At 36.3% G+C, this 26,784-nt stretch overlaps 1 protein-coding gene and 1 long non-coding RNA gene across 5 annotated transcripts in view; one reads left to right on the top strand and one right to left on the bottom strand.

The window, feature by feature from the left end:
- Positions 1–1,718: 1,718 nt before the first annotated feature.
- Positions 1,719–26,784, bottom strand: part of MBOAT2 (membrane bound glycerophospholipid O-acyltransferase 2) — an 89,992-nt gene continuing 64,926 nt past the window's right edge. For 3 of the 4 annotated variants that reach the window (XM_086875903.1, XM_086875904.1, XM_023922714.2), the window contains 8 exons: positions 22,874–22,928; positions 21,907–22,090; positions 16,009–16,201; positions 13,494–13,597; positions 13,084–13,148; positions 8,161–8,293; positions 5,546–5,697; positions 1,719–5,038 (listed from right to left, as the gene is read on the bottom strand). In XM_086875903.1, coding sequence (XP_086732029.1) covers positions 4,816–5,038; positions 5,546–5,697; positions 8,161–8,293; positions 13,084–13,148; positions 13,494–13,597; positions 16,009–16,201; positions 21,907–22,090; positions 22,874–22,928 — 1,109 coding nt within the window. In that variant the 3' untranslated portion in view covers positions 1,719–4,815. Of the gene's footprint in view, positions 5,039–5,545; positions 5,698–8,160; positions 8,294–13,083; positions 13,149–13,493; positions 13,598–16,008; positions 16,202–19,762; positions 19,820–21,906; positions 22,091–22,873; positions 22,929–26,784 lie in introns of all 4 variants that reach the window. The other variant, XM_086875905.1, reaches the window with a different exon arrangement.
- On the top strand, positions 16,032–19,207 carry LOC147654632 (uncharacterized). Its single transcript, XR_015282769.1, has 2 exons — positions 16,032–18,823; positions 19,109–19,207. It is a non-coding gene; the product is annotated as an uncharacterized LOC147654632 (long non-coding RNA).

Genomic DNA, 26,784 nt, shown 5'->3' with positions numbered 1-26,784 from the left:
AAAAACTGTGGTTTAAATATTTAATGTAACAAAAATTGATACATTTGATGGATAGATTTTGTAAAAAACCTACAAAAAGCCCATTCTGAAACAAGTTTTTAAGAAATCTTTTTTTTTAAATTTAGCTTTGACCATAATAAGCAAGTGTTGCAGTATTTGTAGTTGCAACTTTGTGGATGCCTAGATTTCATGGTGTTTGCAAAATAGTCTAGATCAAGACAGCAAACATGTCAAAAATTCAGCCAGATGTAGCACAGAGGAGCTGCAGCCTGGGTCACAAGCAAGTAGAACCTCTGCTAAGCTCTGCACATAGGGTTAGCTCCCCGCAGGAATTGAGTGGCAAACCCTTCCAGCCACAGATGGGACACATTTCTGACTAGAGACTTCTCCACTGCCATCCTTTTCCACCAAGACTGTGAAGATGAAGACCGACAGCACAAACTAGCTGAAATGCAGACAGATCTGGTAATCTTATGAAAGTAGGCTCAATTCACTAGAATGCCTGCTTACTTAGTGAAGTACTTATTGTCAATTGATTTTTAAACAGGAAAATAAAAAAAATAGTACAGTTGAGAGTATTGTTGGACCTAAATAAAGGTCAATCATGTAGTGAAATGCTGTGATGCATCAGCACAGAACTAATGTGTACTTTTTTCATAGATAGTCTGCATCATATTAAAATCCTTAAATCTATATCCATCTGGTTTTTTAACATTGATCACTTTTCTACATAGATGGTAGTATTTCAAAATTTTCAATGAAAACTAAATTCTCAAGCTTGATTTCAGAATTCAGTGAGAATTACAAAGTGAAAGAATTAAAGATAAGGGAAATGAAAGCCTAAATTATAGTAACTTGTGCTTTTAAATTTGTCTTTCAAGGCCAACTTATAAAGTTGAACATGTGAAAGTATATATATAAGCAAGTTACACATTTGTATGCAAACGTGAAGACACATTTGACCACGTATTTAAACAAATTGTCAACAATTTGTTTGCAAAGCTTCTGAGAGAAAAAATCTAGATTTTGTTAAAATTACTTTTGATATTAGACAGGAGGTGATGATCTTAAATATTTCCTCTGCATCAGAGGACATTTTACCACTATCCAAATCAATGACATCAAAAAAGGCAAAACTACCTTGTGCATCCTGTCATACAAGCCTAGCATTTATATTAATATTACTTATTCCCCTGGGGGAAACAGAACAAGTTCTTCAAGTGTAAAATTCCACTAATAAATAATTTACTATATTGGTCAAATTTCTACCATACGTCAGTGTAGAGCAGGGAATATACCAAGGTCTGTTCATGGTCTTCTCACTAAAGTGTGATTTATTATTAGAAGTATATTGAAATGCATACCAATTTTTTTTTACATGTAATACATTTTCAAATGTCACCAATTACTGAAATCTTGTCTACATGTCAACTTAAGGAATGGCCAGGGAAGAATAGGATTCCTGAATAAGAAGGGCGTATCTATAACTGGAAAGCTAACAAAGCCTTCTTGATTATAACAGTAGTGGGCACCACTGAAAGTATTATTTAAATATGTAATATATATCTCTCTCATTAATATAGAATCATAAAAGTTAAAAAATGTTAAGCAAGCAAATAGTTACAATCAGGGTAACTACATTTACTAACTAACTTTAACTCATTAAGTGCCTGAATGAACTGTTCACAATAGGCAAATATCTGCAAAGCACCATAAAATTATGAATGATATGTTGCATTTATTTTTCATAATGTGCTGATCTGCAATACAGGAAACACTTTTACCTTTTGGATATACATTATTTAATAAGTAAAAGAATACTTAAAATCATGTTTCCTTCATGTCCAAAACACACTTTCTAAAATTTTTGCCAGGAAAAGCAATAGTAATCACTCCCATCCTTTCAAATTTAGTATTATCAAATGATGCGTGTAAAACCTAAAAATTATCTAAAGCATTGGGGTTGGCTGCTCTTGACCTTCTGACTGAGAAGATAAAAAAACAGTGTAATTGCAAGGCAGAATATGAGTAAAGCAGAGGGAAAGAAACATTGAAACCCCAGTCTGCCTAAAATCAAGAGTGCTGCCATTAAAACAAAACACTTCTTTCCATAGTCCCCAAAAGGATTTATTCTCATGAAGTGCAGATTTTTGTTCAAACAGTACTTTTAACAATGGCATTTAAAGGGTAAATTCTAGGATGCTATACTTAAATTCTGTGCAGAATTAATTAATTGTCATAATTTTCTTGTGTTGCAATTACTTAATGAGTTCAAATCACGAAGAAAAAAGTCATGTCCAGTTTTGAAACCTGTATTTTTGCCACCTGTGCTCAATGAAAGAATAAATGTACTTTCTTAGTTGCTTCGACTTCCCTATATACAAAAGTTCTGAACAAAACTATACCTCTATACCTCTGAATTCACCCACATTGAAGTACCAGTCTGCACTACCCTAAACCTGCTTATTTTCTGGGAGCCTTTACAACTGTTTCCATATTTCATTAAGAAGAATCTGTAAGCCTCCACAGCACACATGGGCACACATGCCAAAACAATAAAGCAAGAGTACGAGAACATAAATAGGAAAACAGCACATTGTACTGGCATCCAAAAATTTAAATAGATTTGGAGACTACACCAATAAGATGAATTTAAGCTCAAGAGTAACAAATGCTGGAAAGAATCAACCCTATTTCTACTTACCCACCCAGAAATGTGCAAATCTAATTTGTTCCTTTATGTAAATGTCCCTTCAAGTACAGAAAACAAAAAAATGTCTTTCCTGATTCTCTAACAAGGATGATCAAACAAACTAGCATGCCCTTACTTATTAATAACAAGAAAACCATAATGTGGTGTCAAAGAAGCATATGACAGCCACAACCCCATGTAAGGGGAAGTCTACCTGGGCAATCAAAATAAGGATTTAGAAGTCAGATTATTTTATCTTAAAGATAATACAGCTGTCACGGAAACAATGAACATCCCTGCTCATCTTAACAGACTCATCCACTCTCATTTCATATTCAGTTCCCCCTTCCTGAGTAGATTAATTTGTGCTAACCTACATATATAGGAAGTTATGTTCCCCTCCTTCTGGAGTTTTAGGCAAGGAACCAAGGGCCAGACACAGAGTTATGACAACAAGCAAATAACTCTGACCTAACTTAGGGTCTGGTTCTTCAGGGAGTACTGTGATGATTTTTGCATGGCAATATCCCCAAAGCTGAGGACCATCATTGCATTTCTGGTAGTAAGAGTACTTATCCAACTGGAACTAGAATTTTGATGAAAACTTTAGGTTTCAAAATATTATGACAAAATTTTTTCAATCATTTGTTAGTTACTTGTCAACCAGCTGCATTATTTTTCTCTGGTATTATTATGAATCTGGTTTAAAATTAGAAATAAACCCCACATGGATGAACAGTTTGTGTTTACTAAAAAAAAAAATATATGAAAATACAGAACATATGCAATTAAAATGTAGCCCTTTAACAGTAGTACTCTAGCACTGACTATCATCACAATAAATGATCAGGAATAGATATAACCACTGCATTGTTTCCTTGACACAGTTCCATAATTCAGACAGTCAGATACTCTGAAGGATTTCTTTCTTTCATTATGTTACCCAGAAATATGACATGTAATTTGCATCTAAAATTCTAATTCAAAGAAAAAGCTTTTCCTCAAATTCACACACTTCTTTGGATAAAGATTCATCAATTATCAAGCATATAGAAATTGGTTGTGATAGTCATTTCATGTTTGACTACCTATGTGCTGGAGCTTCAAGGTAATTTTGCTATTTTATACTGAAAGCATCATCAACTAACTGATGCCTGAAAATTCAAAATAACTTTAAGTATTAAAAATTACTTTTTGTAAAACAGTTCTATTCTAGAACAAGTATTTATGGTATTTAAGGGCAAAACTGCACTTTCATTGAAATCCCAGTGTCATGTTGTCTTCTGTGCCTTGTGGCTGCCTTTCCCCCTCTGGCTGCAAAGCCCACTTGGCAGTGTTTTATTTGATTTAGGTACTTAACAGTAAAAGAAACCTACATTAGAGCTATAAATATCTGGAAAAGGTAAATTTGAGGTGTTTTTAATCCATTCAGAAGGGCCATTTTAATCCATTCAGAGTAATTATATACTCTTTATCGAAGAAACCTAACTATAATTTGGCATCAATGTTTACAGTTCTGTAATGTATTCTAATAGTTGGAGATACTTTAAGAAAACCCTCCAAATACTGAGATGCTTATTGCAATTCCCTTTGAAAGATTCCAAAGTCTACTAGTGACTTTGCATGTCCTTATTTTTATCTTCTTTATAGCACATAGTGTTATATATGTGAAATACTTTCCACATAAAATCAAACTTGAAATGCCCACTTAAAAACAATATTTCAGTAAATAGAGGGTTTAAGGCAAGTAATTCAGTTGGAAAAATTAATTTCCATTTGTTAATCCTAGATTGACACAATTTTATTCCACCCCATCAGTGCCTTGGGATACACAACGTACATTCAGCAAAGGGCACACATATGACCCTATGGACATACGTTGCAAGTCCTGAGTGCCCATTGAAATAATGGTAATATCTTCATATAAGGCGTGACCCACAGGGGCATGGCATGGGAGGGGTTAATTTGTTTTGTTTCCAGTCTTGCTATTGTATGTGATTTTCCTAGGTAATGCAATCTTTTCTTACTAAATATCTTTGCAAACAAATACAAACCCCTTTAAAAGGTGCTAAAAATGGGTTTCTGAAAACATACAAAATATATTCATCATAGTGTTTCCTCAATCACTGTTTTAATGCTTGATATCTGCAGGTTATTTCTTGTTTCTGACTGAAACTATTATTTGTTGTGGAATAATTGTTCTTTTGCAAAAGACTTTCTTCTTCTAGTTTTCTTGACCACACAGGCTGGACACTTTCATGATTTTTACTTCCTCTTTGAGTTCTTTTCAATGGAAATACCAACAACACCAGGATGCTGGCAATATGAAGACAGAAATAGCAGGAGCTAAAAAACAAACAGAAATAATAAATCAATGAAACTCTGACCATACTTACAGATATACTTTGCACATAAGATATGAAAACATTAATATTTCCTTTAAGAAAAGTAAAATAAGGGGAAAATCGGAACTTAAGTCTTCCCTCACATTATTTAGGACTGTAACAAGGTATGAAGTGAACAGAAGTCTTTCAACTTTTTTCACGAGTTATTTCTGGGAAGTCAATATCTAGTCATGCTATAAAATAGTTCAAGGGCATATAGTAATTTCAGAGGTATCCTTTGGTTTTGTTTTTGCTTGGTTTTTTTTACCTGCCCCCTGAAAAATAATTCTGTTATGACAGGAAAATGTGAGCAACACAAGACACACTACATTCAAGCACTAGAAATACAGTTCACTCAGCTACAAATTGATCTTAGAATTAAATTCTGTCACTAAAATAGCTTCAGAAATCCTCTGCCACTGAAAATACTTCTATTCCAAGTTAAAGGAAACAGGTAGAATGTGCTTACCTATAAAAGGTCAGAGAGGGTTTTACAGAGAGCAGTACAAATGGCACAACTGTGTAACTTATTGCTGCTTGAGTTGCCATCCATGTCACAATATCATAACATAGTTTAACAGCAGGAGATTCAACAAAATAGTGTCTGATGTTGTTTCTTATCTGAAAAAGTAGGTAATACTAAGTTAGCTGATGAATAAACCCTGAGAGCTCAGTTTGTTGCATTAATACAAAAGTCATAGGGTGAATTTAAATGCTAGTTTGGTCAAATATCTTTCAACTATTCAAAATGCCCATCAACTTCAACAGGAATTGGCTCAAATTTCCTGCACTTCATTCAGCATGGGAATTTAAGCATTTATCAATTTAAACAGAATTTAAGTAAATTAATCCTACCCTAAATCCAATGCAAGTCTGCACTGCTTGTCTGAATAAGGCAGACATTATATTCTATCAAGCCATTCTGTAAATATAGAGGATTGGAGTAAATGACGGCCAGAATGTTTCTGACGAAAGCATCTACACAGTAAGCCATTCTCATACACTTGTTAATAAAATAGATTTTAAGGGAAGCAGGGTATATATCAGAATATACAAAATATCAGTCCTAATTACATATTAAGTCTTAATTTCTATCAAGTGGGATTATTACAAAATTACTCAAATTTCTGTGCTAAATCTTGTTTTGTTCTAAAATTCTGCTCAAAATATTGAATACCAGAAGTATTTAAAAATCCCAAATCCAAATCCCACACAGGGTTGGGTTCAGCTTTATTTAAGTCTACAATTATAAAGACATCAGTAAATCTTTGACTCTTCCCTTTCTTTGATTGAACTGTTATCCTTGCTCACACTCTTATGTGCTGACAAACCAAGATGGGCTCAATTCAGCCTTTGACCCCAAACTTGATATCACAGCTGCCACCTCCTGGTCACCTGCACTGAAGCAGTGCTCTCTGAAAAGCTGCACACCAGAGTGCACTGTTTAGCTTCCTTAACCCTCAGTTTCTTTAGAACTCCTCATTCCAAAGAACATATCCAAGGTTAGCTCCTGCTGATTTAATTATTTTTTCAGAAAATTCTTTTAAAATTTTTATTATTTTTTCAGAAAAACACTCTTTGACCCTTCTTGTTCTTCTTATTTTAATTGCCCTGTAAATACTACAGTCCCACTCAGTCTTTGCTTAGTTAAGCTAAGTCAAACAAGTAATTCTAGCAACATACCCCTCATTCTGCCATCTCCCTCTAGTTATTCCTATGGTCACATGCAATGACTTGTTTCTGAGTTCTGTAGAACTCAGATGAAGCTTCACAAAGTTTCTTGTAATCTTGTATTTTAGGACTGCCACTAGTAAACACCCGGTTATGAAACATGTAACAATCAAAGGCAGTAAAATAAGTTTGATACACACTTAGCCATAACAGAACAAAGTGTGGATCAGAACTGCCAAACTTTGCAGTTAAAGGCTAGTAGAGTTAAATAACAAATATGCTGTAACATATCTTAATTAATATTAAGTACCTGTTGATACTGAAACTCAAAATATTTTTACTAGCCTATTGATTGATACATATGAAACATGAATACAATGCAGTCTACTAGAGAAGCCCAGGATGAAGGGCAGTGAGCACTCCAATTTAGTAGACTCATCTCCCTAAGTAAACAACTTTTATCTGTGAACTGTCCCAGAACCTTGGCTTTTGCACCAGCCCCTGGCTGATAAATGTCAAAAGTTCTCTGTGATAGATTTGGAAGAAGAAGAAAACTGTATCTATTGTAAAGAAAGGAGTCAGTTCTGTCAAACACGGACTATACCCATATCTTGTGAAGAAAGAGAAGCATTTTTTTTACTGATGTAGTAACAACCTAAATCTGAAGTACCACCTTCCTCTAGCTATTATAGCAACCACACAGCAGTCATCTTAATTTCTCACTCTCCTGGTTCTTTCAACAAAAAATGCTCTGTTATGCTGCTCTGATCTGATATGCAATTTGTTCCTCTTTTCCACTGAGTGACTGATAAACCTGTCCCGGTTCTTACACAGCTTTTTCAGGCAGAACTGTGAGAGATTTCCTAGCAGATTTGCTGTTTCCATATGGTTCTGAATAGCAACAACAGAAGCATGTTAATGTTACTGCACTACTGGCTGGCCAACTGGAAATAGTAACTGCACTAGAGATTTTTATGAGCTCCTTGAGGGGGAACATTCTTTAGTTATCATCCTTACAATAGTACTGGAGAGAAATTAGGGATGAAGCAGACTCTAGAAGTATATAGCATTGACACTCAAATTTTAAGCTGCTCATTGTCACTGATATTTTCAAAATTATTTTAGATAATTATAAACAACCTGTTCAGCTTGTTATACATCATCACACCATCAGTTAATACTGAGGAAGAGATTCCACGAAAGATAAGCTACAGAGATGTTATAGGCTGTATATAGTCTTATTTCCAATCACTTTTAATTAATCACTCCCATTGTTCTCATAATTAAAATAGTAAACACCACTATCAGAAAGATTGTGTAGCAATAGTAAAGGACATCTTTGGAGCAAAGAACATGATCAATTTGCTTTTACAAAACTTATTTTTTAATAATAGTAAGATGGTTGGTACTTACAGCTCGTGCTGCTAGTGTCATTAGTACTCCTGTTAAAAATGTTAAATAATATCCTGGATAAACCCCATGCCAGATGGCAGAAAGAATGAAGGTTTGTATTGTTGGGCTGAAGGTGGCTCGCTCATAGCACACTCTAGCAAGTCAGAAACAATTCAAGGTAAGTAACATGAAACAAATCACACACAGTCTTCCCAGCTATCATTTACTATTACATTTACATTATACTTTTACCAGTTTCATCTCCAACACAGAAGTTTCAATGCAATTACAGTTTTCTATTATAATAATGCATTTCTATTATAATAATATTTTCTATAATAATAATAAATTATAATATGTTGTCACTATATTATGGCTTGAAATGACAGAAGATGCTTAAAGCTATTCACAGCTCCCAATTCCAGCTCTCAGTGCTAAACTTGTGCTCAGTACCATCACACATGGTCCTTATTCCTAATGAAGCAATACACAAGCATCCATCCAAAGATGAGTTTTGGCATTAGTAAGGGATCTTGAGCCATTAAAGAATGTGTTTGAAAAGCTGCACTGGAAGGCACAAACCACCTCCAGATTCTTGGGATGAGTCAGGTATGTTTTCCATTAAAAAAGAGCAGCTTATAGGAGCAGGGGAAAACTTAACAACTACCTTCAATTTTGAATAATAAAGAAACTACAGTTGAAAATGTGTCTGTGTGACATAATTAGGTGAGCATGACGATGAAATTGTAATAAATACTCTAGTGCTGAGAGAGTATCAAATAAGGAAAATGCTAAACTCTTCGTTATTTTAAAATTGAGACTCTGAATTACTAAACAAGGTCCTATAATAGGAATTCTAGAAGGAAGAAGGAAAAAAGGAATCCAAGAAAGGTGGTTTCTAGAAGACAACACTTTATGACACAATGACAAACCATCATGATGTGGAAGAATGATAGGAAACATGGTAAGGTCCTGATATGGCTTCATCAAGAGTTCTTTAATGCCTTTAATGATCTGAAAACCAAAAAGCAATAGGAAATATGGAAATGGATACAAACTAACAAAGCAAAAATAAACACCACAAGCATGCATGAGCACAAATCTATGGCTAACATACAAAAATGAGTTTTAACTAAAAAGGCTATAGACACCAATAGGTAAAAAGATTTTTATAACCACATAGCTAGTAACAGAGAAAGAGAAAGAGAAGAGAATGCACATCTGTTATTCAAAGATGACAAGCTAATGATACTGAGAGGCACAACATACACTAGTTATCTACTTTACTGCAACTTCCACATAAAAGATTACCAGAACCTACTGATGTAGTCAATGTTGAGGAACAGAAGTTAAAAAGACAGGATCTGAATACAGAAAGATTAAAAGTGTAATTTTCTAATTTAGTTTATTCCAGTCAAATAGATGCGGTAAGTTTTATCTTATGAGGTCTTCAGTGGGATATGTGCACAACTACCTCCTCTTGCTAAAGGGCTTCACTCAGAGTGGCAATTAAGATGAGAACACGAGGCTGGCATAATACTCAAAACTATATGAGGACATTTGCCCAGAACAGATCACCTTAAAGAGGAAAGCAACATTGGCCACGCTGAATAGTAAACAGAGACGTTTTGATAAAGAATCTGTCAGCCCAAGGAGTAGCAAACCAGTACGAAAATTTGCATTGAGTCAGGGAGTTATCTTGGAGCAAAATACTTTTCATCAAAACCTCATTTGACCCTGCCAGAAGTCACCCCACCAACACTACGACCCCTGTCTTGGCCAAGACAGAATATCCCTGGTAGACACAGAGCTGCACCCCCAGATATGGGCCTGTCAGTGCAGTGCACCATGCCAGGGAGCAGTGTCTCATCCCTGTCAGCTGCAGGCACATGGATTTGTGCCAGGCCTTTCTAGGGGTCATGTGAAATCAGCAGATTCACACCAAGCTGGAGCACCCACATCTCCCACAGGCAGTGCATGCCAGCAGGGTTTTGTACCCTGCACATCCTTAGGAGAGGAGGTGCAGTTTGCACGTAATTGTGTACGTACACATGTGCTTATTACTCTGCTTGGGATTAGTTACAGAAGAGTGTTTAAAATGTTTATTACACCAAAGCACTAAACCCATGTGAAATGTTATGTGTTCTAATACTGCTATTAATTATAAACGTGTATGATTGGTGGCTAATTATGTCTCATTAATAAAGTGATATATGTCTTCAATCTTTATTTGGTTTAAAGTACTGAAATTGTTCCTGGAAAGCTTTCAGGAGTGAACAAAACTGACTAAATTAACTAACCAAATTTCAGCTGTATCAATGGAAACAAGGTAAAATAGTAAAAAAACAAAGTCAGGTTTCAATTTCAAAGAGTAAAAAATAAATTTAAATGCTTCCATGGATTTAGCAATAGTATATCATGTTCAAATGCTCCATTTGATTCTAAAAACAAAATATGGTCATCACAACAGGTTGAGAAAATCTATTCATATACAGGTGGTTCAAGTTATCCATAATGCTCTAAAAGTGGGAAGATGCATCAACTGTTCCACAAGGTACTGTCTTCGGTCTGGTTCTATACTTTTTTTACTGACTTAGGTGGTAGACTGAGAAATATTTTTTCCACCTTGTCTTCCCTTCTTTTTTTGAGGTGGAAGGTGGGATGGACGAGATTGGCATTGTTTTCTTAGTAGAGAGCACTAGAATCCAAAATGATCTTGGCAGACTTGAAGGATGTTCTGAAATCAAGAAGATGAAGTCCAAAGCATAGAACATCTAATAAGAAAAGTGGAAGACACAAACCAGTACCATTCCTGTAACATTACTGAAAAAGTGTAGCTGAGTATGATTATGGATCAACAGTATGAAACATTGAGTATCAGCTAAGCATGAATCAACAGTAGACTTCTGCTGCAAAACATGAGAGATATAACACCCTTTCTAATATATCCCAGTATTACCCAAGGAAAATAATTATTACTAATCCACTCAAATTAATCAACTCTGCCTCTAAAAATCCAGGGAAAAACCTTGAAGGTCTTAGCAGAAGTACTACATCTACTCTAAGAAGACAGGAGGTTTGGAAAGATGTCAAAATTGAGCAACAAGAACCACAGAGGCTTTGCAAACATGACCAAAGACAAATGGGATGAGATGGTATCTTTGAAAAAGAGAAAGAAAGGGCTGAGGGGGAACATAACAGCTTTCCCAGCCAGGAAACTTTATAATAACATATATTGTTGATATGTGTTACTATGCAAGTATCTATTTTAACTTACATGCTTGTAACACTAATGCCTTTAAATTGCTGTATACTACGATCTACATTAAATATTTACTAAACCTCTTTGTGATCTGTAGCTCCATTAACTGCGTTTTCTACCAGTTTGTTTTTACACACAATCAGGGTGTAACTGATGGTTCATTTTCTAGCGGTTATCTGAAAAGAACAGAACAAATGCTAATGTCTGGTATTTCGTGTGAGATAAATGGCTAAAGTTTTGGGTACTTCTATAAATGGTAAAAAAATTATGTATTAAAGGTGTGTGTTGAAAGTAATCCATGAGCTTGTCCACTATGCAAATTGTTGGAGCATTGCAACTAACCAAACAATTAGTAACAAAATATACCTCTCTACCACAATTTATGGATCTCATATATGATCACTTAAAACAATCTTTTACTTGCAACAAAACTTTTGCAGAACATCCACCTTTCCCCACCCTTTCACTTTGACAGAATTAATTTAGACTATGTCCAAGGATTCTCCTATTATTGTTTTAAAAAATACTTATTAAAGGAGATGTTTTAATTGATTCCTCACATCTCTTATTATCACCCTGAGCAATTGATCTGCAATTTTTCTTTCCATTTTTGATAGAAATATTATGCTTCTTCACCAATAATTTTTGTTTAGAATCATTCCATTTAGGAGATTTGAAAGCTGAAATACAACTTTTCCTTCTTATGTTTTAATACTGTTAAACTTCTATTCTCTAACTAAACCAAAACAGCTAAATTACGTATTTGGTTTTTGAAATGCTACACTTCAATACCTGCACACATGCAATTTTTTGTTGACTGTCCTAGCAGTGAATTCCATTGACTGTTGAGACAACCAGAATAATCACATAAAATTCAATTTATTTTTTAAATTGAGGGAGAAAAATATTTAGGGATGAAATTATGGAAGAAAGTGAACATACTATGAATAAATTTGATGGAAGAGACATCCTGTTGCCAGCTATCCTAGAATAAGGTGATCCCAAGATAGGGGTCTCAGTTAAACTTGCACTTGGACATAGGAGATCAACTCATATGATCATAGGAGATCAGTCTGACTGGAAGAAGGGAAACATCCACGCACTATTCAAGAACACTTCTACTTTACCAAAAAGAAGCAGAATGATGTAGTTCACAGGGCACTGTACCTATTCCCCAGGCAAGGAAAAAGAGTGCAGCTGAGAGAGATTCATTTGGAATTTTTGCTGACAGCACATTGTAGGGTTCGATGTCTGTCATACACTCATAATGGAAGAAGCACAGAAAATTCTCTAAGAGAATGTATGGAAGTTCCTGTGTCACTCTATGGCTAAAAATAATGCAGAGCTTTCACAGGCTGAGATGTACACTTTGCCTGCTGCTCTCAGCAACATGCACTGGCTGAATGCTAAGAGAGGGAAAAGAGATACCTCCGCAGATTAACAGTTTTAGGTTCCCTATGACCTGTGAAGAAAAACAGTTTCTATCATAACCTGATAGTTTACACTAAAAGAAAAGTCCTAAACTCAGAGGCTTTAATTCAAGTATTAGAAGAAGAATCTACTGCACATTTGCTAAACAAGTGATGTTTTGTGGGAGTTAGCTTCAAATGTTATACCATCTTCACAGAAATATTTATCCAAGATACTTCAGTGGAGAAACACTTCCTTTAAGAAATAAATACCTTTTCAGCCAAAGAGCTGTTTGGATATTCCAGTTATCAAGAAACATCTTGAAACTTGTGGAAAACTGTAAAGTAAAACAAACTAATTATTTCCATAACTGCAGAGTATCACAATGTGTTTCAAAGTTATTGTGTATAAATTATAAATCCTCCCATCCAAATTTGTGATGAGTTGAATACGTTATTTACTTTACTTATAACCACAAAATACTTTGGAAGTCAATTGACAAGTAGAACATGTTCAAAACAGGCTATTTTCCACCCTTTTCTAAAGGTGTGAACACATAATTTCTGACCTAATTAGAACATATTCACTATCTAAAGGAATGAATGCATAGGAAAAGTTACTGAAATTAAGAGCAACTACCTACAGGGACATGTACGTTTTTCTGAAAGAGCCAGAAACAAACCTCTATTTGCTGGATTCTCAGATTTGATATTAGATCCCAACGTGTAACTCCATTTTTATCGTAGCCTCTAAAACCAAACCCTGCTGCATTATTAATTGCATCTGCTGCAATGAGACAAGAAAGAACCAATTAATTATAAACTGTCTGTATTATGAATTGTGCATCACACATCATGTAACTGGTTCAAAACATTTATCATATTTTAAAGACTACATTTATTTTTTTCTTTTAAATACTGAGGATGACTTGAACAACCAGAAAACAATCTAATTAACACTGGCTTCCAATTCAAAAACTTGTGCAAAAGCTTAAGAATGAGAGGTAGCACTAGCTACTTCACAGTACAGATGTTCCCTGTCTCCCATACCACCTACATAGACCTGCTTGAACAATCAGACAGAAAAACAAACTCAATGAGATGCGTCGAAGACTACAAAACAGTGGCTGGTTATAATCATTTGAGATAGCAGCTCAGTGCTCAGATGCATGTCTTTGTCTTCATTATGCAACAGCAGTGATGCCTAAAGCATAAAGATTAAATTGTGTGATTCCCTCTACGCAGGTGCACATTCACAGCACCTCACAGAGAGCAGTGCAAAGCTAACAGAAGAAAACAGTAATTTTCTAAGGAATGCAGAGCTCGTCGAACTTCCACTAATGGCACAAGGCCACTGTTACAACACCTTTCAATGTGAAGTATTTACACTTCAGCATGTCAAAGGTCAGATGTTCTAAGTAAACAATATTTTTCCCTAGGAGAAAAAGCTGCTACTGTCATCTGGACCACGCAGGAAAATGCAGGGATCTCTACTGCCTGTCACTTTCAGTCATCACCTTCACCTGAGCTTTGCTAGCTCAGACACTAACATTTCCTCAATTGTATTTTTCAAATACATACAAGCAAATGAGTTGCATTTGAATTTATAATATTTTTACTCCCTTGTGATTTTTTTAAAAAATATCTCTGAAAACAACTACATTTTCTGCCTTACATCTGATGTTGCTATGCCAACTTCAAACACTGGGCACAAGTTTTATGCTCAGTTAGAAACAGCTGGAGACAAACTCCATAATCTTTCACAAGCTAGAATGCAAAGGCTGTAACTAGGGTAGAACTCGTTTTATTAACTAGCATTTTAGTATTCATTTTAAGTAATTAATTTCATTAACACTTTTTTTTTAAGTGTGAAGAAATAGTAACGTACAACTCACAGATGTAACACCCAGTAAAACTGTTAAAACCCCTCACATTCTACTCCTACCATTATAAGTTTAGATGAGACAAAATGGAAGGAAGAAGGCTAGCAAACTAAAAGTACAGAGTTGGCATAGCTTATTTTCTTTGGTATTTACCAGAGGAATGCTAGCTCTAACACTGCTAGCAAATGCACAAGGAGGAATCTAACTGAAGTATTAAAGGCAAAAAAAAAGCCCAACTAAAATTATTCACTTTTCAGATGACTACTACTATTTACAGATGATGATATGGGTGTATAAGAGCACAACATTCAAAAGTATTTCTTTCCACAACAAGCCCCAGAACGACTATATCCAGACAAGCTGAAAGCATTTCATTCATTGACCACGAATGAAACCAGCAGCTGTAAATGAGTCATGCTGCTCTGCTATCCTAAAGCTTTCTTTATTGCATTGTTCCCACAGATTCTCTCTCAAAAGAATTATGAAACAAATATGTAAAACTGGAGAGGAGGAGGAAGCTGATGAAATCTGTTGTGTGAGCCACTTTCAAGATGTCAGATTACTTAAATAAAGCATCTTCCTGTTGTATGCATATTTTTTTTAAAAGTAACATGAAGGGAAATGCAAAATATTTTTTAAACTATATAATCTATTCAAGCGTCTTAAATAAGTTACTAAGCATGTTATCCCACCAGCCATTCAATCTTCTAGCAAAAAACCAGTAAAACTGAAGTGTCACCCATCAAATTCTGAAAACACCACCTACAATTAACACCAGTATCATGTATCTGAATTTCAACATATTAGTTTTCCTTCATGATTGAATAACAGCAATATATAACATCAATAAAAGCAAATTACTGATAACTAACCACAGAAAGAGGTTAAAACTAACTTTGAAGATATACCAAAAATAAAGGTATCAAAATAAATTTTAAGAAACCCCAAACAAACAGAAGGATTGTACATCAGACTAGATTTACTACTACATTTTCTTCTTTTAAAGTTATTGTTCATTGAAACAATACCACTCTCCAAAACTCCTTAGGTTTCACTCAGACTTGCACAGGAGACTATGATCTCATTTGCAACACTCTCCCAACACTGTGCTTACATTTCTGGCAGCTTTTGTTTCCCAATAAGAATGATACTGTTCAATGTACTTAATACCTTGAAAGACTTAAATGCAATCAGGTTTTCCTAAGGCCTCAAGAGGGCACTGCCACTTTTTAATACACACTTGGGTGTGCACATCTCAGATGGCTCTCAATACATGCTCTTTCTGTTATTATTGTATTTTTAAATGTATACTTACCTAAAGTCCATGCAAAATAATACTTGGGTCTGGCAGCCATAAGAGACACATACAGGTAGAAAAACCTTACAGGCCATGATGCTGTAGCTCTGAAGTTATCATCAATGTTGTATTCCACAGGCAAAGTTTTTGTAATAGTCATGTGGAAGAGTAAGGACAGTCCACAGATCAAGAGCTTCTGTGCCACGGCTATCTGAAAATTTAAGAAGGGAGATTCTGTAAGCTTCATTTTTTTGTTTATCTTCTGGAAACAAAGGAAAGTTATAATCTTCCTTCCCTAAACAGATATATACATATGCTAATTTTTCAGTAATATATATACTAACAACTTTATAATAGTTTATAAAAGAATTGCTATTTTATAGAGACTCAAGGAATATTGATCAAGTTGTGAGCATCACTGCTGGCCAACACAACAAATCCAGTCTGACTATACCGAATCACTAAAAGCCCTTTTAATAACCAGAGCACCTTTTGCAACTCAATTTTTTTCTTATTCTCTTGTCAAACTACTACAGCAATTAAATTGTTAAGACATCATAACACAAAACATATCATCCAACACAAAGTAATATTATTACTGCAGAGATTCCAAAATAATGGCAAAACTTGAATTTTTTTTCAGGACTCTTTTTTTTTTTCAGAACACGCAGATGTTCAATTGCTGCCCAGCTCAATACATCAATCATTTCTGTTAGATTGTCACAGCATCTAAATTCTAAACCAACTAAAATGCTGAAATGATTTATGAATTTCAGGCCAAATTTCAGCCAATCAGTTCTAGATAGACCTGTTTTCCCAGTCAGAGTGATCAAGCTACAATGGGACAAATAATATGCTCACAGATGTGTGGAAGTGTGTTGTTCAGATAGGACCTAACCAAATTTTCTCAAAACTCAGCTTTGATATAACCACCACAATAAAGAGTATGTATTTTTGGTAGAACTTTTCTAAGGATCTATATAAAACATAGAGAGCACTATATGTTTACATACAGAGCAACATATATGCCTGACACTGACTGTTCAAAGTCATTAGTCTGATCCATGTCCCAAGGGCAGATACCACGTTTTGTGAAAGTCCCCAGTCACTAAACCAAGCACCAACAAATGAGAAGTTTGAGAGCTAATTCATTTAAATGTGATTTTCAGATTTTTATTTTATGTAATCTTGATATTGAAACATTACAGTTTAAATTTGCATTACAATTATACAGATACTAAAGTTGACAAGAAAACAATCTACTTTTGTTTGAAGCATCAGAACAAAAATATATCCGGAATCTGTCTATACTGCTTCCAGTACACCCACCCAAACTTGTAAAGATAACATCCTGCTTCACTGAGAGTTCAGTTCCACATCTAGCTCCAAAATAAAACTCCATCATACAGAATGGAGCAGTAAATGTCCAGCTGAAAGCACACACTTTGGCAAGACAGACAGTATCAAAGATTCACCCAGTTGCACAGATGTAAGAAGTGGTACAATCTGACGTGATTAAAAAATTAGACTTGGAAAAGCTGTAAAACAGTGAGGGTGTTTTTGGATATTGCATACATTTCATTTGGCTCATCTCAGAAGGTATTTCAGAGAGGATCAGGAATCTCAGCTATTTAGAAAAACAACAGCCAGATAATTCAGGAGGTGACTACCTATTTATGGTTAAAGCTGGTGCTTAATTATTTGTTTCTACTTTCTAATAAACTTCATTTAATAATTTATTCTATTACAAGAGTTCAACATGAAGAGCATTCATTTCCTAAAAGCATTCCTTTGTTACTCTAGAACTATTAAGAATCTCTCTCTCTGCTACAGAAGAGGGCAAGTTCAGTTGGCATAACACCTTCAGGATCTTAAATAGAAATGAATGCTCATAAAATCAGTTACTACTAAAACTAATGAATTTTTCATTCTGGTATGCAGTATGTGACAAATGTAGAAGTCTGATATTTGTAAGCATCAGAAGGCACCATGCCAAGTTCTGAAGACATTTGCAAGGATTTAAGGCCTAAGCCATAATTACAAGTCATGTTCAATTATGCAGGAGAAACAATATTTATAAGCTGGTAACAGTAACATGCAAGTTAAAACATAAGTATGAGTATAAAATAGGTTATTTCCATCTGAAGATGACCACAAAGTCTCAAAAAATGTTTTGGCCACTTATCTCTGTTCAACGACTTGCTTTGTGCCACTGCTTCTATTAACAATTCTTCTATTAGTAAAAAATGTCATTCACCTGCCTATTCAATGCCAAATATGCTTTGTATTTCTCTGAATTTCTCTTAATTAATTGTGGAGGTCAAAACACCTCCTTTAAGAAAGAGCATCAGAATTTCAACAAAATTTATTTTAAGAAAAAAATAATGAATTCATACACTACTCTGCCATAAATTAAACTTTTTTCTATTTTTTTAATTGCACTACTTCACTCAATAATTGTAAATCCCAGCACAATACCACTTAGAGGGATCAGAACCAGGGATAATAGTGTCCTTAGAAAACTGCGGTGGAGATAAATCCCCCACCTCTACAAAGCTGGGGAGCTGCTGTTTCCAGCCCAGTTTAAGCTGAGTTTCTGAAGGCCAAGCCAAGCACAGGCTGCAGTGCAAAGCAGAGTCCTGCCCTGCCTCCACTCCTTCGCTCCAGGTTTGCTTTGTGCTTCTTAGGCTGAGTCAAATCAGAAAAACAAATCAGATAAAAACCTAGATTTTTGGCAGTTTGGATGGGAGGGTGGTTTGTTTGAAATTTTTTTGGTGGGAAGGTGGTGGTATGTTTGATAGGTTTTAGTGGTTTATTTGTTTCTTCACAAGAAGTTAGTTTCAGACTAATCAAATTATCTGAATCAGGCTACAACACTGTGCACTGACACCAACAAAATCATAGTTCAATTGTTCAATTACCTATTGAAATGCATTTGGTAAAATATTCATTCACTTCCTATTGCTTAATTAACCAGATTATTAATAGAACTTTCTTTGCCAAGGCACAAATGGGCAATCACTGAATTGCACAGTCACACTGGGGGGTTGGTCAGTTTTTACAAGGATGAAGTAACTTGAAGTTTAATCTCATTTATTCTATAAAGTTTTTAACATAGCAAAATAACTGTTTTGTTAAGTAATTAAAAGACAATAAGATGCAGGATAACTTTGACCTCAGAAGAAATACTAATTATTTTACAACAAAAAGGTAAAAAGACCTGAATTGTCTAGTTTTGATGAGCAACTGGGTATACCTGTATAAATATATCAAATATGATCAACACTGGGAAGGGAAGGAGGTACCTAAGCTAGGAGACAGTGCCAGGACAAAACTAAACGTGCATAAATTAGATGTGAATAAAATTAGGTTGAAAGCTAGATACCTAATTGGAGAAAGGGGCTCAGGAGAAGCTTTCTAATTGAAGAAATAAAGGTAAAACACTCACAGAGGTTAGAAATTTAAGAAATAAATTACTGCATAAACATGTATAATATATGAAAACAGATTTTAAAAAGTAGAGAGGAATGTTCAAAAATTTTATTTGAATGAACTTGTTCTTAGGTTGATAAAGAATCACTACATAATACATAATATTGAATGATAATAAAGCACATTATTCTGGGGAGGTTGGTATCTCAGATAAAAATTATAGATAACTAAGCAAGAACATTATAACCTGTAGGAAGATTCTGCATAATAAGCAAGAAAGCAGAAATCTGCTGACAAGAATCTTGTATTTTAAGGGTAGCCATAATAAAAAGAAACTTACAAAGACAGATATTAATTTCTGAGAGTTGACACCACTTTGAGCACCAACAACTGATAGCTTGCAAAAAGGCACAATAGGAGGGATATGAGAAGTAAGTTTTAATATGATGACTTGAATCATTTAACATGCAATGAACACAGCAAAAGTACTAATCCAAGTTAACATCATGCAGTCAACACACAGTATAGAGGAGGAGGCTGGCATGAACTACTTTGGTTATGTAATTATATTTTACAAGAAATGAAACTTACTGTAACTCAGCTCAAGGATTCTTTTTTTATTTATGGCATTAACATTTGCTGATCCCCACTACATTTAAAATTTTTTGAGTTACCTAGAAATTTATTCTTCTTGAAATAATAATGAATTTAAAGTATTAATATAAAGTTAATGGTATTTAAACATTCTTCTAGAACAAGAAAAATGAATATTTTAATTGATACAGCAAATGCAGTAAAATTGTGTCATTCATCTTTCTCCAAAAGCACACAATACTCATTGGTGTTATAAAATGCAGCCAAGTTTCTCTGATACCAACTGGGAGATGAAGTATCAAGAACATAAACAACTTCTCTTTGTTTTTATGTCAAAAGCTAATGCAGCATAAATTGCAAAAGTTTCAAGCATCTTAAGAGCAATTAATTTTAACAAAAACCACTTACCTGAAAGAAGAAGCCATCATAGATTTATATTTATTTCTATTGACCTTATGCATATTACTAGCAAGATTATGTGGTAAAAAGCCAGGAAATCCTATCAGGCAATCAGTAGATGTGTGTCCAGAAGTACTGATACAGGCAGATTTGGTTTACCTCCATTCATTTGCAATAATTTTACTATGTAACACTTCTCTGCAGAAATAGGATTTTGGTACACAAGACTTTACTGGGCTAAAACAATGCTTAGAAATAGAAGTGCCTGCAACTTTGTCAATACAACATATCAAAGCAGAGCATGGGCCATGTAATGGCAATCCACACAAGGAATTCTCCCGTGTCTTTTACCCTTCCTAACTTGTTCCACAGCTCACTTGTGTGAGCTCATGTGCTCTGTCAACTTGTGGAGCACCTTCAAGTGCTATCCTCCCACCATGAGTTTAGATTCCAGTTGTGCAAGTTACTACAATCACACAAGATGGGTAGGATGGAATATGCAAAGAGTCCTCACGCACTTTCCAGGGATAGAAGTGGTTGGAGATGCCCCAACCGACTGGGAAGCCAGTACTCCCTCTTGGCCCAGCTGCGGGGCTGTAGCCTCCAGATTGTAGGACAAGACAAGCAGCTACATGTGGGAACATCTTCATCTGCTCCAGCAACAGCTGGTCTCAAGATAAGCAGAACGTGGGCAACGGGCGCTGGAATTCGCAAAAGCTATCCATGTGAAGTGTCCCAATTGACCCCACGAAATATCTACTTCTTATGTGAGGTAACAATTATCTTAAGCACATGCAAACTTAAATGCCAGATATATTACTATTTAAGATGATATGAAAAGAGTGGGAAAATAATATTCAGTACTTATTAACCTAATCGGACTAAATTCTAAAAGTAACAAGTTTGTGAGCTTTTAATTCAAATTCAGGTCATACAATCTCTCCTGTAAGGCATGATCAATTGGACTATCTTCTCTATGTATTTGGATTTGGTCTCTTCTCCAATAACAGACCAAAGAGAAAAAAAGTCTTTTGTGGCTCAGAATACTATTCATAGTGTTATGGCCAGTACATCTTTTACTACACCTTCAGATCAAAATCCATCTTTAATACCTCTCTACATGACTGCAAGCATGAAAAATTAAACTGTTTCTATGACTTTTTCAATTTGTTACATATGACTGGGTTTTTATGCACACTATATGCTTTGAAGTGATCACGCATGAATGGTTTTAAAGATGGCTTTTTACCATATAAGCTTGTTAGGAGGCTCCAAATTCATCTGCTTTTATCCACAAGATCCAGACTGGAAACCATGGAGAAAACCTGCCTTTAAAAAATAAGCATATAACTTTTTGAACAGGGAACTATTCTGCTGATGAATGAACTCCAGATACAGCTCAGCAGTGATGCCTGTAAATGAAGAGTGCAAACCAAGCTTTCCATGCAATGATTACATAAGCATCAGCACTGCAAGAGTCATACATCTTACATTTGGGGAAGGATCCGTTTGTTCATACTTTGTATCTTCCTTCCCATTCGCTTCAGACTGTTGCAGCTGGTATGATCTGCCTTCAATGAAAGTAATATAGTCTTTGTAAGAGCATAACGGGCCTGCCAGGATACCCATGAAATTACAGTTGTAACTTAAATACTCCAGTAGACTTGGCATGCGTCTGTAATTCAAAGACAAGCAACTCGTGAGATGGATTGTGTAGTTCTTCAGGATTTCCACAGCAGGAAAGGTCATACTCCATGCCATTGCTCACTCTGACTGCAGTAAAAACCACATGGACAAGAGCAGTTTGTCTGTCTTTTGTAATCACAGCTCAAAACATTCTACACAGTGTTTCTTTCCAACCCATATTTGAGTATTTTCACAGACCTTCTGAACTCTACTGAGTCTCTCCTTGCTCAGTAGAGGATTTTGACTGAAGCTGAGCCTGAGGAAGGAAAGGGAAGGCTGTTTTCCTAAGTAGTTGTTCAACTGTATTAGGTTCTCTATTTTTCCCTCAACAATTGAATGAATAAACAAAGGTTAGTGTTAACTGGCAATAATTTCAATTAAAGCAAATGTCTCAACAGTCTTTTGTCCAAAGCAATATACTATTTTCAAGTGTCCTGAATAAAGAAATGAGAAAAGGCAAGTTAAATACTGAAAAAGAGAATTTAACTATGTTTCTTCACCAGCTACTTCATATGTGTACTGTTTACTAATCTCCTGATATGGCATTCATAGACTGCATAGAACTTAGAACGTTTTTCCTAAATAACTAAAACCTACTCCTAGTGATATTTTTCAGAAGAACAGATGTACAAATTAAACTAAAAATATATAAAAATACAGGTCTGTTTTACATGAGCTTGTAAACTCTGTCTTGAATGTGAGCTGTAGAAACTGCACAGAGTATTAATAAAGCACACAAAACACCCCCAAAGCAGGATGTCTGAAAGCCTACCTTACAGCCAAACACCTCTGTGATGGAGTCAAGTCTTCATTTTTCCGAAACATTCCTAGGAAAGAGGACAGGAAAAAGAAAAAAAATAAAGAAAAGCTAAACCCCCCCCCACATTAATTAGCAGTTTCTTTACTCAGAAGAACTAGCTTCATGCTGCAATGTAATTTCTTAATGCCTCAAGAAATTTCAGAGCTATTATGTCACATAACATTTTTGCTGGAGTAGGATCAAACAATTCTTACTGACAAAATTACAAACTCTCGTATCTTCAGTTATATCCAGCAGTGCCTAAACATGAAATCATGTGGAATTCAGAAAAGCATTAGGACAACTTGAAAAAAGCATTAACAAAAACAATTCTCCTACATTGGTCAGGACTTCAAAGTCTGCAGGTTGTAGAACCCTTTATTTCCAATTCTGGAAACAGGAAAGCCCCAAACATTGTCATTAGTCACTGTAGTTTTGATGCATAAAATGAACACAGTCCAAGAGAGATTTCAGCAATTCAAAACTTACAGCAGACCTCAAGAACAGCTTTGTACTGCGCGTAAAGTTTGTGACCAAAGTGCAGTGAAGCAGGCATGGCAGGAAAGGGTGCCAGAGCCTTTTTTTTTCAAGCACTAACAAGAAGCTCTAACCCCTGCTAGCAGAAGGGGGCAGTCCAAGTCTTAAGTTTAGCAGCAATCGGAGTTTACCTTCTTGCCATATGTGGCTATTTCTGAAATGCTGGCAACCTATCCCTGAAAAAAGTCTTCAAAATCTGTACTCCCATGAAAGAGAAAAGTGAAAAATTTCAACATTTTCATTTATTATGAAATACACTAATTCAGGAAAACAAAAAAAGTAGAGCTCCCTCCTTTAGACAGCCCTGGCTAATAACAGCCTACTCTGAACTGTATTCAGAATTCCAGTCAGAATGACCACTTCAGCTCCTCCTGCAGCTTACTCTGGTGGCTCAGACACTCTCCCACATGCAGCCATTTCCTGCTGCTCATATTGGCATTGTTTCTTTGCCATTGCAAGTACTAAAAACTTGATGCACATAGCTTCCTAAAGGAAATCAATTTTATGGGATCACACTTCAATTATCTTCCTCCACAGCAGTGCTTAAATGCAACAGCCAATTCCTAATCAAGTTTGACAAAAGAGCAGGGCAATATAAATACGAAATCCTAACATGCTTTATGAAAATAGGTGCTCCTACAGAAGATACTCCTCCTCTCATGGAACAGTTGCCTTTAACCCCACTCCTTGATGCCAGTAAATGCAGAGGGGAGCCCTTATACTTGACCCAGGGTAAATTTCAACTGGAGCCAGGTTTTTTTTTAGATATCAAAAGCAGTCAGCCTTATGACAAAAAAAAATTTGAGGAGCTGAGGGGAAGTAAAAGCTAATTTAATCTATGACTCATGGAAACATTTGTTATCTACAAAGATAATTCTGTTGTCTTCGTGTGACTCCAGTGTGGCCATGATCTTCACACACTTATGACTTCAAAATCACACTTTTAGTCTTCAACAAAGCTGAGAATACAGAGGGGTTACCAACTTGCCATCTCCTCTCTTTCACCATGATGTGGGAAAATGCCTTCCTTGGTCCTGATCATTCACAGTCAAAAGTCATCCCCATTCATACTCATTCAAGGCAAAAAACTGAAGAATAAATTATCACTCCCTAACTTCATGCAACACCTTCTCTTCCTCATCACTACATTTTCACATCTTCTCCTTGATTCTGTAGCAGACTTCTATGCTAATAAAGGCACTGAATAAAAAATGTGGAAAAAGCATTTTGAAAGATTCTATAACCTTTAAGGCTATAATATTACAGTTCTCAGGTAGTGAATCTCTGAATTTAATATAAACAGAAATTTAACACAAAAACACCTACACATGGATGTAGATCCCACTAGTGAAGTGTCCTATACAGAGCCTTCAGTCTCTCACAGCCCACACAACACAAACTGACTGGAGCAGAAGGCTCCTTTGCCGTTATATTCCATGTCAGTATTTTACCCTTAAGTTAGAAAGAGGAAGCAATCACCCAATGTGTCCAAATGAACTTGCATAAAGCCAGATTAGACACTAAACAAGAGATTAATTAGTCAAATGAAGTATTTCACATCACTGATGTGTGTCTCAGTTTGAAAGATATATATCTACTAGGGAAGGCAGGAGCCTCCCTTGGAATGAAAATGTAAGCCCTCTCCCTCCAAATTATAATTTTGAAATTAAGGAGCTCTCAAGCAAAGACATGGGGATAGGAATAACAGTTCTTCACTAGTATTTATAACAAAGCCAACAGCAGCTCTGGCACTCACACCAAACAGAACAGGACCCGGGAGCCTCCCGGCCGCGGGCGCTCTCCCCTCGCTGCAGTTCCGGGCAGGGCCGCCAGGCGGCGCTGCTGCTCCCGCCGGGCGGGGCAGGCATTCCGCCGCGCCGGCAGGGGGCGCTGTGGCACGGGCTGAGGCCACACGCGGTAATGGCGGCTCGGCTGGGATGGGACGGGACGGGAGAGAGGCTTTGCTGGTCAAACCCCCCTGGGGCAGCCGGTCCCGGTGTTTTAGCAGGATTTACGGAAACAGCAAGCTGGGCCGGCAGGAATGAACAAAAATCCTGGGGTGGTAGCAAGATGTACCAGACGCTCCGGACCTGTGGCTGGAACCGCGGGAGGTCTCAGCAGGCAGGGGGTGCGCGGCTACAGCACAGCAATGGCGACGGGACAGCGGCACCCAGCTCCCAGCAGGGCAGAGAGGGGCAAGCCCAAGATCGCGGCACCCGAGCAGACGAGGATAGTTCTCTCATTTAGTGATATAGGTGTTAATAAGGGCTCAGCACAGCGGCTGCTCTTACGAGCCAAGACTCATCCACAGAAGGGATGAGGCGGTACTGGACTAGGCTCCAGTGGTGACAGGGAATCCTCTTCACAGTGAGTCGCCTGTCTTCCTCCGAAACCCAGAGCGAGAGCCCCAGCAGCTCCCCCAACCCCCATCTTTTTGCCTGTCCAAATCTCCAGGTATCCTCTCCCCTGAGTTTGGCCACTCTTGTTTTTCTTAAGTACCCGGAAGTACCCAATAGTATCCTAGCAATTTATGGGAAAAAATTCTGTAAGTACAAAAGAAAGAAGCCCAGCCCCCAACACTGGTATGAAAAAGGAGGAAAAAACCCTCAAACCTGGAATAGAAGAATCTAACCACTGAAATACAATCTGTGGTTTTGGAGAGGTAGGAGGAAAGAAACCGTGTATTTAAAACAGCTTTTAGTTATACACATACATAAATACATATGAAGTCATTAAAGGCCCAATAATTTGGTGAGCAATGCACTTGCTGTCTCAAACATACTGCCTTCAAGTAAGCCTCCATTAATTTTTCATTTCCCTATCTCACTAAGGTTTCCCTCCACCCAGCAGATTCTTTGAGGTCAGGTTAGCGGCTTTCCCTGTTGGGTTTTTTTAAAATGCTTTCTCAGTGCCTGGAAGGCCCATTTATAGTTTTAGCACAGCATGCAAGAACATGATGATCTGTTGTACTCTTGAAAGCTTTCAGGAAGCTATCATTAAGATTTTTTTTAGATCACAGGAAACAAACATAGAAGAGGTGCTCTTACATTGATGCTTACTCAATATGAGATGAATTAATACATATGTATTCACTATTTCCCAGGCCCATAGGAACAGAGACCTCATAAACCATAGCTGTTCCCTATCTACTACACACCAAAGATGAAGAACTCCCACTTCAGCAGCACACTGCTGGCTAGGGAACTCATGAGGTTTTGTAACATTCCTCTGGAGATTTTAAGAATTGCTCTCTTGCGTCCTAAAGCAGGAGACTACCACAGCAACTGCAGCTCTTACTACCGAATCACACAGCTGAGATTAGATAAAATGGGTTTCATTAAACTTCT

This window comes from Cyanistes caeruleus, chromosome 2 (assembly GCF_971803275.1).
Source record: "Cyanistes caeruleus chromosome 2, bCyaCae1.hap1.1, whole genome shotgun sequence".
Taxonomy (NCBI): Eukaryota; Metazoa; Chordata; class Aves; order Passeriformes; family Paridae; genus Cyanistes; species Cyanistes caeruleus.
This window is presented reverse-complemented; position numbering and strand designations above follow the sequence as displayed.